Source organism: Orycteropus afer, unplaced genomic scaffold (assembly GCF_000298275.1).
Source record: "Orycteropus afer afer isolate SDZICR_OR568_19922 unplaced genomic scaffold, OryAfe1.0 scaffold00014, whole genome shotgun sequence".
NCBI lineage: Eukaryota > Metazoa > Chordata > Mammalia > Tubulidentata > Orycteropodidae > Orycteropus > Orycteropus afer.
The window spans coordinates 19133290-19147457 of NW_006921601.1; the positions used below are offsets into that span (position 1 = coordinate 19133290).

The 14168-nt window shown below is 43.6% G+C and overlaps 1 protein-coding gene across 1 annotated transcript in view; it reads left to right on the plus strand.

Annotated features, from left to right (window-relative positions):
- The window catches only part of NAV2 (neuron navigator 2), a 494616-nt gene that overhangs the window by 149855 nt on the left and 330593 nt on the right, over positions 1 to 14168 (plus strand). The window contains exon 2 of the mRNA XM_007955845.2: positions 8719 to 8836. Coding sequence (XP_007954036.1) covers positions 8719 to 8836 — 118 coding nt within the window. The remainder of the gene's footprint in view (positions 1 to 8718; positions 8837 to 14168) is intronic.

Sequence of the window (14168 nt, forward strand, 5' to 3'; positions counted from 1 at the left end):
TTTGGGTGAAAGTTTGCAGAGCAAATTCACTTTTCATACAGCAGCTCACATATACTTCGTCTCATGCCATTGACTGAAATTTCCCACAAGGCATCAGCCCCCTCCCACTTCCTCTCCATAGTTAACTCTTTCCCTGTGTCCTTCCATCCCATGAACTCCTGCCCCCTGAGCTGTCTCCCTGTGCATACACAGCCCTTCTATTCTCTCATTATTGATCTCTCCAAGGAATGTATCTAGCTAATATAAATGTTCAGCTCATATGCCTGTCTTTTGTTTGGCTGGAAGCCACAGGAGTGGGTTCACTTCCAGACCTAAAGGGCAACTAGGGGCCATAGTCTCAGTGGTTCCATCAGGCTCTATCAGACCAGCAAACCTGGTCCCCCCTCACCTTTTTTTTTTCTTTAATTGTGATTTGGGTGAAAATTTACAGAGCAAATTCACTTACCTTACAACATTTCACATGTACTTTGTCTCATGACATTGACTACAATTTACCCAAATGCAGCAGCTCCCCTCCCACTTCCTCCCAGTAGTTACCACTTCCCTGTGTCCATCCCTCCATGCACTCCTGCCCCCCAAGCTGTCTCCCTGTGCATTCATAGCCCTTCTATTCTCCCATGATTGTTCTCTCCAAGGAGTGAATCTACCTAGTGGAAATGTTCATCTCATATGCCTGCCTTTTGTTTGGCCGGAAGCCACAGGAGTGGGGTCAGTTCCAGACCTGAAGGGCAGCTAGAGGCTGCCCTTCAATAGTCTCAGTGGTTCCATCAGGCTCTATCAGACCAGCAAACCTGATCCTCCTTTTTTTTAATGCTTTTGAGTTTTGTTCCACATTGTGTATTGGCATTTTTGTATTTGTTACAGTGACAGTGTTGTGAAATTATATTTGCCTGCTGCTTTGGTGACATGGGAAAGTGCCCCCGCCCAAACCCCCTGATCTGTTGGTCTGGCTCTGTTCCCAAGGTCTGGAGAAGGTGACACTGTGATGGCTATTGTGCAGTAAGCCTTGCTCCCACTGCTTTTCCCATACTGCCGTAGCACTTGACCCTTTGTGGCTCACAGTTCCACGTGGGCCCCTCATTGGCTCTGTAGTATCACTAGGATCCAGAGGCATTGCTATCAAACCCTGCTTACTTGTTTTGTGATACTGAGAAAGTCACTCAACTCTCAGGGCCTTAATTTCTCATTTGGAAAAAATACTTTCCTCACAGGTAAGTTAGAGAAAACTAAAGGACTTCATTGTTTGTAAACTTCTCATAATTATATTTTATATTGTTATGTTTATGGTAATGATAATCACAGCTAACATACTGAGAAGGAGCCCTGGTGGCACAGTGGTTAAGTGCTCAGCTACTAACTGAAAGGTTGGTGGTTTGAACCTACCAGCTGCTCTGTGGGAAAAAGATGTGGCAGTCTGCTTCCATAAAGATTTATATTTGTGGAAACTCTGTCCTATATGGTCATTATAAGTCGGAATCGATGCAACAGGAATGAGTTTGGGTTTTGAACATATTGATCCTTACTATGTGTCAGGCATTGTTCTAAGACCTTTGTGTAGATTTTGTCAGTCTCACAATAACCTGAAGTCATTAATGCATTTTACAGATGAAGAAACTGAGATGCGACAGTTTAAGTAACTTGCCCAAGATAATTCTAATTCTGCTGGGAAGTGATTGAGCCATGTTTGGAACCTAAGTGGCTTGATACTACAAGGCGTTCTCTGAATCAACTCTGAATCAAGACACTTGGCAAATGGTAGTTTTTATTCTATACAAGATTGGAGCACGAGCAAAACCTAGCACATGGTGGTACTCAGGTCAAGTTGGCTCAGTGCACGTGCTTCCATGACCACATCCCTAAGCAACTCATCTAACTTAATACTCAGAGGCGAAGGGAGGAGTTAAGATGATGCCAAGATTGGGGGTGATGTTGTGTGCTGCCAAATTGATTCCTACCGATAGTGACCCTATAGAGAAGAGTAAGACTGCCCCATACGATTTCCTAGACTGTAATATTTATGGAGGCAGACTGCTACATTTTTCTCCCACAGAGCAGCCGGTGGGTTTGAACCTCTAACCTGTTGGTTGGCAGCCAAGCACTTTAACCTGAGCACCACCAGGGATCCTTTGATAACAAGTAAAAAGCAACTCAAACCTATTGCCATAGTCAGTTCTGACTCATAGTGACCCTATAGGTCAGTGTAGAACTGGCACATCTTTCTCCTCCAGAGCAGCTGTTGGGTTTGAACTACCAACCTTTTGGTTAGCAGCAAGTGCTTAACTCCTGTGCCACTGTTGTTGTTGTTGTGTGGCATTGAGTCAGACCCAACTCATAGCAACCCCTCCTTGGGTTTCCAAGGCAGTATCACTATGGAAGTAGATTGCCCCATCTTCCTTCCGAGGAGTGGCTGGTGGGTTTGAACCGCCAGCCTTCTGGTTAGCAGTCAAGTGCCTTAGCCACTATGCTACCAAGCCTGTGCCACTAGGGTTCCTTTAATAACACACACAGGTAGTCCCTGACTTACACTGGTTGGGGTTCTATTCTGTTCCATTCTGACAACTCTATCATAAGTAGGTTCTGATGTTAGTTGAATGCCTCTTTCTTTTCCCCCTTTTCATTATTGCCTCTTATTATCCTTATCTATTTATTAAAAAAAAGTATAAATGTGTTATAAATCTGATCTTTCTTTGTCTTTGGGGTTGATATGAGAATGACAACATCTGCAATTTATAAGCTGCAACATTTTATGTAGTACATATTACTAATGATAAAAACCCATTACCATCAAGTCAATTCCAACTCATAGTGACCCTATAGAACAGAATAGAACTGCCTCATAGAGTTTCCAAGGCTGTAAATCTTTACAGAAGCAGACTGCCTCATCCGTCTCCCATGGAGCAGCTGGTGGGTTTGAACTGCCAACCTTTTGGGTAGCAGCCCAATGCTTTAACCACAGCATCACCAGGGCTCCTGTTACTAACAATAAGATGTCCAAAACCAAAACCAAAGCAGATGGTTACTTGTAAGTACAATTCATTGTAACTCGAATACATTGTAAATCAGGGACTACATAGTGTGTTTTAATTTTTTAAAAATTGTGACTAGTGGGATAATCAGTGACATTCTTTATGATATTTAAGGTATTTAAGTAAGGATGAGGGAAGCATGCTACACTGTGGTTGCAATATCATTTTTGTACTTCAGAGCAAACCGTTCAGTCACATACCGTTTGGTCATAGACATGATACTACATTGATGACGTGACCAAAGTCTACAATGAGGCTTCTTGAATTGAGGCTAATTTTTTAATAATTAATTTATAATTAATCAACTCTGAACCACCTTAGACACTAACTGACTGGTCTACTTTAATCTCCAAATTGTCATTTCCTTCGAAGAGATACATTTTATTTTCTTTCTCCCAGAACTGCTTTGTTGATGTTATCCATTGTCTTCTGGATCCAAATTTATAGTTCTGCTATTCTGGCTACATTCCAGGACTTTTGGTGCAGTTGTTTTGTAGAATTCATCTTGGGTTTCTTGTTTAAAGTGCTATTCTGCTTTGTTTGAGAGCTAATTGCAGTATACACTTAGCAACATTAACACAGTGTATTTTTTTTTAATAGTTCTGTTATTACAATGAATAATCAGGTTTTTTTACTTCAGTTGATCTGTCAAGTTTCTCCCCTTGGATTTCAGCCTGTTTGATATGGAACAATGTGAAGTTATAAGCAAACAAATGACACATTCCTTGAAATTCTGTCAGGAATGATAAAGTGAATCAAATTAATTTACTGTTTAGCTGTCTTTGCCTGCCTTCCCCCTTTTATCTCTTCAAGCCTTTGACAGCATGCTCTCCCTCACAGAGCTCTCCAGGAAAGTGGAGAATGATTGCATTGAATCTTGGGTTAGAGGAGTTGGGAGTGAGGTGAATTCTGAGAGATGGAGTGATCAGAGTGGGGAAGTGGCTGTCAGCTGATTCCTTCCATAAAACCAGTTGCCATTTAAGTCATCCCAACTCATTACAACTCATGTGTTTCAGAGAAGAACTGTGCTCCCTGAGGTGTTCGGTGGATGATTTTTTTTTTTTTTTTTTTTCCCAGAATTGCATGGCCAGTACTTTCTTCCGAGGCACCTCTGGGTGGACTCAAACCTCCAACGTTTTGGTTAGCAGCCTAGTATGCATCACCCAGGGACTCCTCTTCCAATATAAATGTGAAATGATTATAGAGCCTTCTGGGGAATGATTTGATGCTTTGAGGTAGGGGTGGCGATAGTAGTTTTAGTCTTTCTTACTGTAATTCACCATGTTGGAGTCTACTGAAAGTTCACAGATACCGTCCCTGTGGCAAACCAGGATCAAGGATCAGTAGGTACCAAGGAAAAAGCAATAGCAACCCTTGAGTCTCTAAAACTTCAGGGAATGAGAGGCTCTAGAGAAATCACTTCTGGGTGACTGAGATGTGGACAGAAATCCCCGTGTGCTTTAACCATAGCTTAAAATCTATGAGATGTACACTGGTCCATTTTTGCTGAGCAGATAAACCTGATGGAGTCTGTCTTTGATGATTAGGAATATTGGGAGTTTAGTTTTCAAGGATGCAACTTGGAAGAACGGTTTTTCTTGCAAGAGCTGTTGCCACAGGGACAAAAGGAGATGGGCCCGCATTTATGTCAGGGGTTAGCATGGCCCTTGAAGACAAATTTTAAAAAATGAATCTAGATATTTTGCTGTGATTCACCTCTTCAGAAAGTTGAGAACTGTGTGCAGGCATGGGAGTCAGGAGGAAGCCCAGATAATGAATGACTTGTTAGATGGCTCCTGATGACTGAGCTTGAGTTATGTTGTGATTTATTTTCCCTGCTCCTTCCTCTTTCAATCAATACAGAGGTTCTGGTTTGAGGATTTGCTAAGAGCCTACATTGTTTGAGTCTCTAGTGTAATCAGTTTCTTTCACTGTTCAGCTCAACCCAGCAGCTGCTTAGCAGTGCCACATGCCATCCTCCCAGTGAGGAATGCCCAGAGTGCAAAGATGGGCAAGATAGAGTCTTTACCAAAGTCCAGAGGCTGGGTGATGGGTGTGCCCATGGCTGTGAGCTGGTGCCATCATACAAATTTTCTGGGGTCTTGAGATCATACACAACTGAAGGTGGGATCAGGACACCAAGAGTGACTTCATAGAGGGACTGGCATTTGAACCAAGTCTTGAAGGGTGGGCAGGGTCACCCCAGGCAGAGACTGAATAGCAGGAATGACATTAATGCATGCATTTGGACATGGGAAATTACAAAGTGTGTCCAGTTTTCCTGAGGGAAATAATTACTAGTGAGAACTTAGTAGGTGTTAGGTAGATTATCTCATTTAGTTTTTATAACACAGATTGGCAAACTTTTTCTGTAAAGGGCTGGACAGTAAATGTTTGAAGCTTTGGGGATCAAAAGGTATCTCTGTCACAAGACTTAACTCTGCCTTAGACAACAAAATGAACATGGCTCTGTGCTAATAAAACTTTGTTTACAGAAACAAGTGGTCAATTGTATTTGGCCCTGCCACAGTTGGGCAGTTCCTGCATTATATTTGCCATAATCTTCCCTAAAGGAGGATAACATTGAGGTCTGGAAAGATTACGTAAATAGAAATTAACTTGCCAATTTGAGAGCCAGCTTGACTCTGTCCCTTCCCAAAGTCACTTCCACACCCATGGTGCCTTCCCTGTGGCACAGAGGGTAGATGATGACACTGCCTTGATCACAGTGTGAGAAGTTTGCCCTTAACTCAGTGGGAAATGGGGAACAACTGATGGTTTTTTTGAACAGATAAGATTAGAGCTGTGCTCTGGGCAGATTAATTTGGGAGTGATGTGAAGGTGGATTAAAGATGAGAGAAGAGTTCTTGTTTGGAATAGTTGGGTGTAGAAAGGTTCTCTTCAGCAGTTCTTGTTTTAGACTCTGACCGCTATAGACCAATCCCTGGAGAAGGGCATCATGCTTGGTAGAGAGTCAGCAAAAAAGAGGAAAACTCAACAAGATGGACTGATGCAATAATGGGCTCAAACACAAAGCAACAACTATGAGGATTGCACAGGACTGGGCCAGGTTTCTTTCTGTTATACATGGGGTTCATGTGAGATGCAACTGACTGGATGGCACCCAGTAATAGCACAACATACCAAAAAAACCACAGATGTTATCATTTCTCCCTGGTGTACTTGATGCTTCCATGGCCTCAACACAACTCCACGTTGTGCATGTGTGTATGTGTCTGCTTGTGGAAAGAAGTTTGCTTAAACTAGACTTCCTGCTGGATTGTACACACTCAAGTGGCGGGGGGGGGGCTGGTTTTAGAGAGATTTATTTGTTCTAAAGTGCCCTTAATCATAGAGGAAGAGAGCAGTGTCCTTATCCATGTCCCCTTCAAATCCCAGCTGAAGTCCTTGAGGCATTGGGCTTTAAACTTTGAAATGTTTTTATGGTCCCTCAGACGTAGCTGGTCAAAAGCCCAGTCAGGGTTTCAGAGAGCACCGTGGGTGTGACCCAGTGCCAGTGGCTGTCAGTCGGCTGTGACTCATGGAGCACTTGTGTGTCAGAGTATATCTGTGCTCCACAGAGTTCTCAGATGTAGATCACCAAGATTTTCTTCCAAGATCCCTCTTGGTGGACTCTGATTTTGCAGGTAGCAGCCAAGCATTGTTTGTACCATCCAGAGACTCCAGTGTGGGTTGTGGTGGTGTGTTAGCTGCCATCAAGTCAGTCCCGACTCATGGCTACCCCATCCACAATGGAACAAAATGCTGTCTGGTCCTGTGAATGGTTGTGGATAGGACCATTGTTATCCATAGGACTTCATTGTCTGATTTTGGAAGTAGATGGGCAAGGCTTTCTCCTTAGTCCATCTTAGTCTGGAAGCTCTACTGAAATGCTATCTAACAAACCTCCACCCAAAGGTAGAGCTGGCCATTCTTGATGTATGTCTATCTCTTCAAAAATACTTTAAAAGATGAGTTGCCATTGAGTTGACTTCAACTCATGACAATCCCATGTGTGTCGTAGTAGAACTGTGCTCCATTGGGTTTTCATTGGCTGATTTTTTGGAAGTAGATCACCATGCCTTTCTTCTGAGGTGCCTCTAGGTGGACTTGAACCTCCAACGTTTCCTTTAGCAGCTGAGCATGTTAATTATTTGCACCACTCAGGGACTCCACTGCTATGAGTCAAATGGAATTTTCAGAGCCAGTCTGCTGGTAGAGATGCAATGATAAACCTGATCATTTTGGTGGAAATGCCTTGTTGATTAAGGGACCTTGGTAGTGCAGTGGTTAAGTGCTTGGCTGCTAACCAAAAGGCTAGCAGTTTGAACCCACTGGCCACTCCACAGGAGAAAGATATGGCAGTCTGCTTCCATAAAAATTACAGTTCTACTCTGTCTCATAGGATTGGTGTGAGTCACAATTACTTTGATGGCAACAGGTTTGGTTTGGTTTTGCTCATGTTGATTAATATGTAAACCTTCTGCTGCTAATATACAGACCAGTTAAGTGGCATAGTTCTCTTTTTGAGCACTAGTTTGTCCATATCACTCTGAAAACCAAAAGAACAAAACCCACTCCCATTGAGTCAATCGCAACATATAGCGACCTCCATTGGATTTTTGAGGCAGTAAATCTTTACAGAAGTAGATTGCCTAGTCTTGCTTCCGAGGAGTGGCTGGTGGGTTTGAACTTCCAGCCTTCTGGTTAGCAGTCAAATGCTTTAGGCACTATGCTACCAGAGCTCCTACTGTGCTACCAGAGCTCCTTCTATCACTCTGAAGGAGAGGAAAAAAAGGTGCTTATGCACAGAGCCTAACACACACACCACATATTCATACATGGAATTTAAAACTCAGAACCAATGGGAAGGTTTTGATTTGTTTTGTTTGTTTTTGACCTTTGCCAGTTTGGGAGAAAGTTTTCAGAACAGAGTTTTCTCATGCTCGTTGGTCTGTTTGGAAGAAAATATTCTCTTGTGCTAATGATTCTGTGACCAAGAGGAAGAAGTCTGATAGATTCCCCAAGACTTCTGCCTTTCTGTTCCCATCGGTGACCCAGCCTCCGCCTTCCAGGGTGCTCTGCACACCAGTGTTGTATTTAAAGCTGTTGGAATTTGCTGAGTTTTATTCACTGAATCCCAATAGTGGAAATGATGCTTGCCTTTTAAATTAAACGGATTACATTGTGTGGCCATAGATAACTCCACTCACACTAGTAATTGAAGCGTCTGTGTTTTAGTACTTTGCTTCTTTACAAGGGACACAGGCTCCAGAGAACTCAGACTTCCTCAATAGCTCTCCTTACTCTCAAATGGCCCATTAAGAGATGCCTTTTGGGTGGTAACTTCCCCATACGTTTTCTCAATAAAGAGAAAAAGATGAGAAGGGGTGGGGTGGTGGGAGACTTAGCTTGCATTTTGAGCTGTAGCCTCTCAAAGCAGCCCAGGGCAGACTGTTTAGTTCCATGTCCCCTGTCCCATTCAGGCTTTTGCATGTTTGAAGCTTTCTTTCCCTCTCCCTGCGCCTTGACGGCAGATTGCTCAATAGGCTAGAGCTCAGTGAGGGCAGCTGAATGCCCGCTCGGCACAATGTACTGAATGTTAATGGTGTCTCGCAGCCCAGGCAGCTGCCTCAGACCCAGACATGGAGTCCCACTGGGTTCCTAACTTTGCCTGTTTGCTGTCTTGCAGATCTACACGGACTGGGCCAATCATTATCTAGCCAAATCAGGCCACAAACGTCTCATCAAGGATCTCCAGCAAGATGTGACAGATGGTGTCCTCCTGGCCCAGATCATCCAGGTTGTGGGTAAGAGCAGATTTTAAATGTTGGGGATTGATGATTTACAGCTAAGATCAGTCCAGAAGGGGTTGAATGGGGTGAGCGGGAGGAAACACTGAAATCTTAAAACAAGCAGTGTTTCTGTCACATGTGTTGACAATTTCTTTTTCTAAATTGGTGCTCAGACAGTGTGGGTATCAGCTCACTTTTTCTGATAAGATCCCACATGTATAGAGCAAGCTCATCTCGATCCTCTCAGAAGACAGACTGGCCAAGGTCAGAGGGAGATGCTGATGGTTTTGGGGGAGGATGTCTTTGCTCTCTTTTTTGCCTTCTACTTCTGGGAGTTCTGGTGGTATAGTGCCTAACGCATTTGATTGCTAAGCAGAAGACTGCTGGTTCAAACCCACCAGCCACTCCTCAGAAGGACAATTGGGCCATCTATTTCCGTAGAGATACTGCCTCAGAAACCCAAGGAGGGTTTGCTATTTCGGATTTGACACGATGACAGTGAGGTTTTTTTTTTTTTTTTTTAAATACTATCTTTCTGGCTCTCTTTCCCCAGCCTCATACTTTTTTATTTATTATTCTGGAAATATTTCAAAAAATCAAACTTGGAGCGGGTTTAATCCTGCCAGCTCTAATTGGGTCTGAGAAATCAAAGGATATAGCTCCAGAGAGGGGTGGTTCTTGTTTCCTTACTGGGGGAAGGGAATTGAGCAGTGGAATTCCTAATGCTGTGGCATGTGCTGGGACTAGGGTTCATCCTGAGAAGGCATGCAGGCAGGCTGGGCACCACGTTGCCTTGGGCCTGATGGGAAGTGCCCCAGTGGCCCTGCCAGAGATAGAGGAGGCAGAAGGTCAATTAGGGCCGCATTAGGCTGATTGTTGTCACTGGCAGCTGTAACAGATGACTCATGCCAAGAAAGAAGGCACATGGAGAAAGAGATGCCCCAGCCTCTCAAACATATGTTGTGGGAAAATTGCTTAAGTGTGAGACGTGGCCTTTCATAGTTGCTGCACTGCTCAAATCTGTGGAGATTCTACCTGAAAACACAGGCTGGCTTTAGCTAAAATTTTGGACTGTCACCGCCAAAGAGAAAGAAAGTTCCCTGCTGGCCTAAGATTGATTTCTTAAAACTTCCATTGATCCTTCTTCTCTTCAAACCTGCCCCACCCTGTATTAGTTTTCTATTGCTGTGTAACAAATCATTACAAACTTAGCGGCTTAAAACAACACACCTTTGTTATTGCTCCATTTCTGTGAGTCAGGTTGGCTTAGCTGGGTGCCCCACCAGGTTGCAATCAAGGCTGCAAGGCTTACTCAGGTTGTTGGCAGAATTTATTTTCTTACAGTTGTGGGAGTAGGGGCTTGCTCTGGCTTCTCACAGGGTGGAGGCTGCCCCCAGCTCCTTGCCAGGTAGGCCTCCCAACATGGCACTTGTTCAATGCCAGCAGGAGAGAAAATTTTTAGAACAAGCCTGTTAGCAAGACAGATCAGAAAAATAATGATGAAGGTGACAGCATGTCATCCTCATGGTTGTGTTATGTCATGGGAGTGATATTCCATCACTGTTGCCCTGTTCTGTTGGTTACAAGCAAGTCACAGGTCACGCCTGTGTACATGGGTAGGAGGTTATACAAGGGTATGGACACAGAGCATGGGGATCTTTGGGGGTCGCCCTGAAGTCTGGTTGTCCCACTACTCTTCTTCCTTTTCCTCCTCTTCCTTGTGGTACTCATCCTCACTTCTACCAAGCTCGTTTAACATTTTCTCTCATTTAATTTCTTCAACAGTCCCAAGGAGTAGGTAGTATTCTCCTCATTTTTCAGATGAAGAAACTGACGTTCAGTGAGTCTCAGTAGCCCATTATTACATGACTAGTCTTCTTCTAAAGGATCTCTGATGGAGCAATGCCTAAGGCATTTGACTGCTAACTGGAAGGTTGGTGGTTCAAACCCACCAGCTGCTCTTTGGAAGGGAGATTTACCACCTTAGAAACCTAATGGGGGTCACTGTGAGTCAGAATCGACTCGATGGTAGTGGGTTTGGTTTGGTTTTTGGTTCATTCTGCTTCTAAGGAATTCTGGTGGCACAGTGCCTAAGGCATTTGATTGCTACTCAGAAGGTTGGAGGTTCAAACCCACCAGCCACTCTGTGGAAGGAAGATGGGGCAATCTACTTCCATAAAGATTTACTGCCTTGACTTAATGACAGTGGTTTGTTTTTTTTTTTTTTTTAAAGGAGCTCTGGTAGTATAGTGGTTAAGGCATTTGGCTGCTTACTAAAAGGTTGTTGGTTCGTACCCACCAGATGCTCCATGGAAGAAAGTTGAAGCAGTCTGCTTCCATAAAGATTTACAGCCTTGGAAACCCAGTGGGGGTCACTATGAGTCAGAATTGACTCAATGGCAGTGAGTTTGGTTTTTTGAGTCTGCTTCTAAGCTTCTGTTTCTATCTGCTGCATTGTATCACCTCGCCATTTAGAAACACTGAACCCAGTGTAAGTCTGTCTTCCTTCACTTCAGTCAGCATTTATTTAGCTCCTGCTTCATGCCAGGGATTGTGCTGCTTGCTAAGAATAAAGACAAGTGTGCAAGGCTCAGAACCTTAGAAGAAAGGTTCCGTCTTTCAGGCAGGGTCTTCATGGAGGTGATGGCTCATGTGTAAGCTGGGATTTGATGTTCCTCTCAGCAGGGTCCTATCAAGCATGGGGACCTACTTTGAATACGTCTTGGGCTGTGGCAGAGTGCTTCCATTTCCACTGTGAACATTCTCAGGATTCAGCACAGGTATCAAGACAGGAAGTACAGGAAGGATCATACTGAGAGGCCTTGCTCTCATCCCAGCTCCACCCCTCCCAGCTATGATATCTCAGGAGACTCACTGAACCTCTGCTGCCTGTTTCTCCAGCTTTCAAATGGGGATATCCATGCCTGCTTTGTCTGATCTTCTGGCAGTCCTATTGAAAAGCAAGTTACGTATCACATACAAACTATGTTTGGAAACCATGAAGTATTTCTGGATAGCGCTTGGTAGCAACTGCCTGGAAAAGTATGTATAATAGGATGATAAGGCCTCTGTATCAGTGTCAAAGTGTGTTGTGATACATTAGTCATGTCTGCCATGGGCTTGAAAGAAGTGAATGGTAGAGGTAGCATGCGTGTTGTGAATTTACTAAATGTGTTACGAAGATATAAACTGGCAAAGTTTTTACCACTGCTCAGAAAAATGATTTCCTAAGGCCATTCAGGTAAGATGAACCTCCTAGACAGTGACTCCTCTGGGCCTGAGCTACTAAACCACAATTCCAAGGGCTCAAGTTAGTACCAGGAACCCAGGCCAGGCCACCAAGGTGCTTTCCCTCAGCCCTCCAGGAGTGGCTTACCCTGGCCAGGGACTCCCAAGGAAGGCCAGATGTGTCAGTCCATGACTTGCTGCCTTGACTCTGCTTGGCCCACACCCTTCTTTGTGTGTGGAGAACAGAGGCCCAGGAAATGGAGACTTGAGAAGGCAGGTAATCTCAGTCATCTCTTGCATGACTTCCTTTTCTAGATTCTTTCTACCAGCCAGTTCAGAGCATGTAATCTTAAAGTGTCTTACAAACATGCATCTCTTGGCAAGGAAGGAGAGTAGTATTTTCTGAGCCAAATGCTGTGCTACTGACCAGTTGTACTTTTCACTTTTGAAATTCTTGCTTACCCCAACACATGTGCCATTAAAAATGGAAAAAAGATACATTGGCATGTGCACGTGTATTTAATATATACATGTGTACATGTATATATGTGTGCATGTGAATGTACATGTACATATATATGTGTATGTTGTGCTGTTGTTATGTGCTGTTGAGTCAGTTCTGACTCATAACAACCCTGTGTACAACAGAATAAAACACTGCCTAGTCCTGTGCCATCCTCACAATCGCTGCTATGTTTGAGCCCATTGTTACAGTCACTGTGGCAATCCATTTTGTTGATGGTTTTCTTCTTTTTCACTGACCCTGCACCAAGCATGATGTCCTTCTTCAGGGACTGGTCCCTCCAAATAACATGTCTAAAGTACATGAAATGAATCTCACTGTCCTTGTTTCTAAGGAGCATTCTGGCTGCACTTCTTCCAACACAGATTTGTTTATATACACATATACATACATGCATACATAATTTCCCTAGAATATATATACATTCACATATATACACATTCTCACAAATATATATGCATGTGCTCACATATACATACACATACATACTCACATACTGTGGTGGTTCCTTGTCAGAGTGGCACTAGGTAACCAGAACACATACAATAGAATTTCTCCAGAATTAGAGTCCTAGTGGCTCCATCTTATGCTGGACAGAGTCATGGTGGCTGCTGGGTTCTTTGTCTGGTGAGCTCTTACTTATTCCTGAAAAGCCCATTTCTCTGATGCCTTTTCTAGTTCCCCTAGCCAGAGCTGGAGGGATGCTCCTCTGTCATTTCACTGTTGTTGTTGTTATGTGCCGTCGAGTTGGCCCCGACTCATAGCGACCCCTCCTTGGGTTTCTGAGGCGGTATCACTAGCTGCTATATTACTACTTGGTCTTCTCTAGGCCTGAGTCTCTATTGTCATTTCTGAGTTCATATAATTTAGCCTGGTGCCTGACATGTGAGGATGTTCAGGAGAAGTTGAGAGGATTAGAGTCAAGGAAGGATTTCATTTGACTATAGACCATGGCTGCAAGCCTGGGTTGGATGGTCTCCAGCAGGTGGTCTGGTTGTTTCACCTCCTCAGCAGTTAACATTCTTCTAAATCACCCCCCCCCACCCTCCTCCTCTCCAGGTTTCTTCTGCAGTTCTCAACTGTCAAGCTTTGAAGGAATCTTTAAAAGCCTCACCTGTTGGCATGAATTTTTTTCTGTGAAAAGCAGTCAATATTCTCTACCTAAATACCTCCTATGATGGACAGTTTACTTCCTCTTCAAGCAGCTAGTTCTAATAATGGAGAATTAGAATCCTTCAAAAAGTCTTCTTCATGAAATCACAATCAGCCCTGCTGGTGATGGGTCCCTATTTGTAGTAGTTCTGCCTTCCAGGGCTACAAAGAACAATCTAATGTGTGACAATGAGAACACACGTGCACATGCACACACACACACAAATTCAGGATAGTAATGGATTATAACCATTAATTAAATAGGAATCTACTAGTCCATAGTGATAACAAGTTAGAGGGAAAAGGGGGCTCACCCATACGAGCAGAAGAAACCCATATGAGAACACTGAGAGAGAAATGTGTGTGTGTGTGTGGGGGGGGAGTGCAAACATCATAGTAAAAATTAGTTCCGTGGTCCCTGAGACTATTGCCCTGAAATACTCT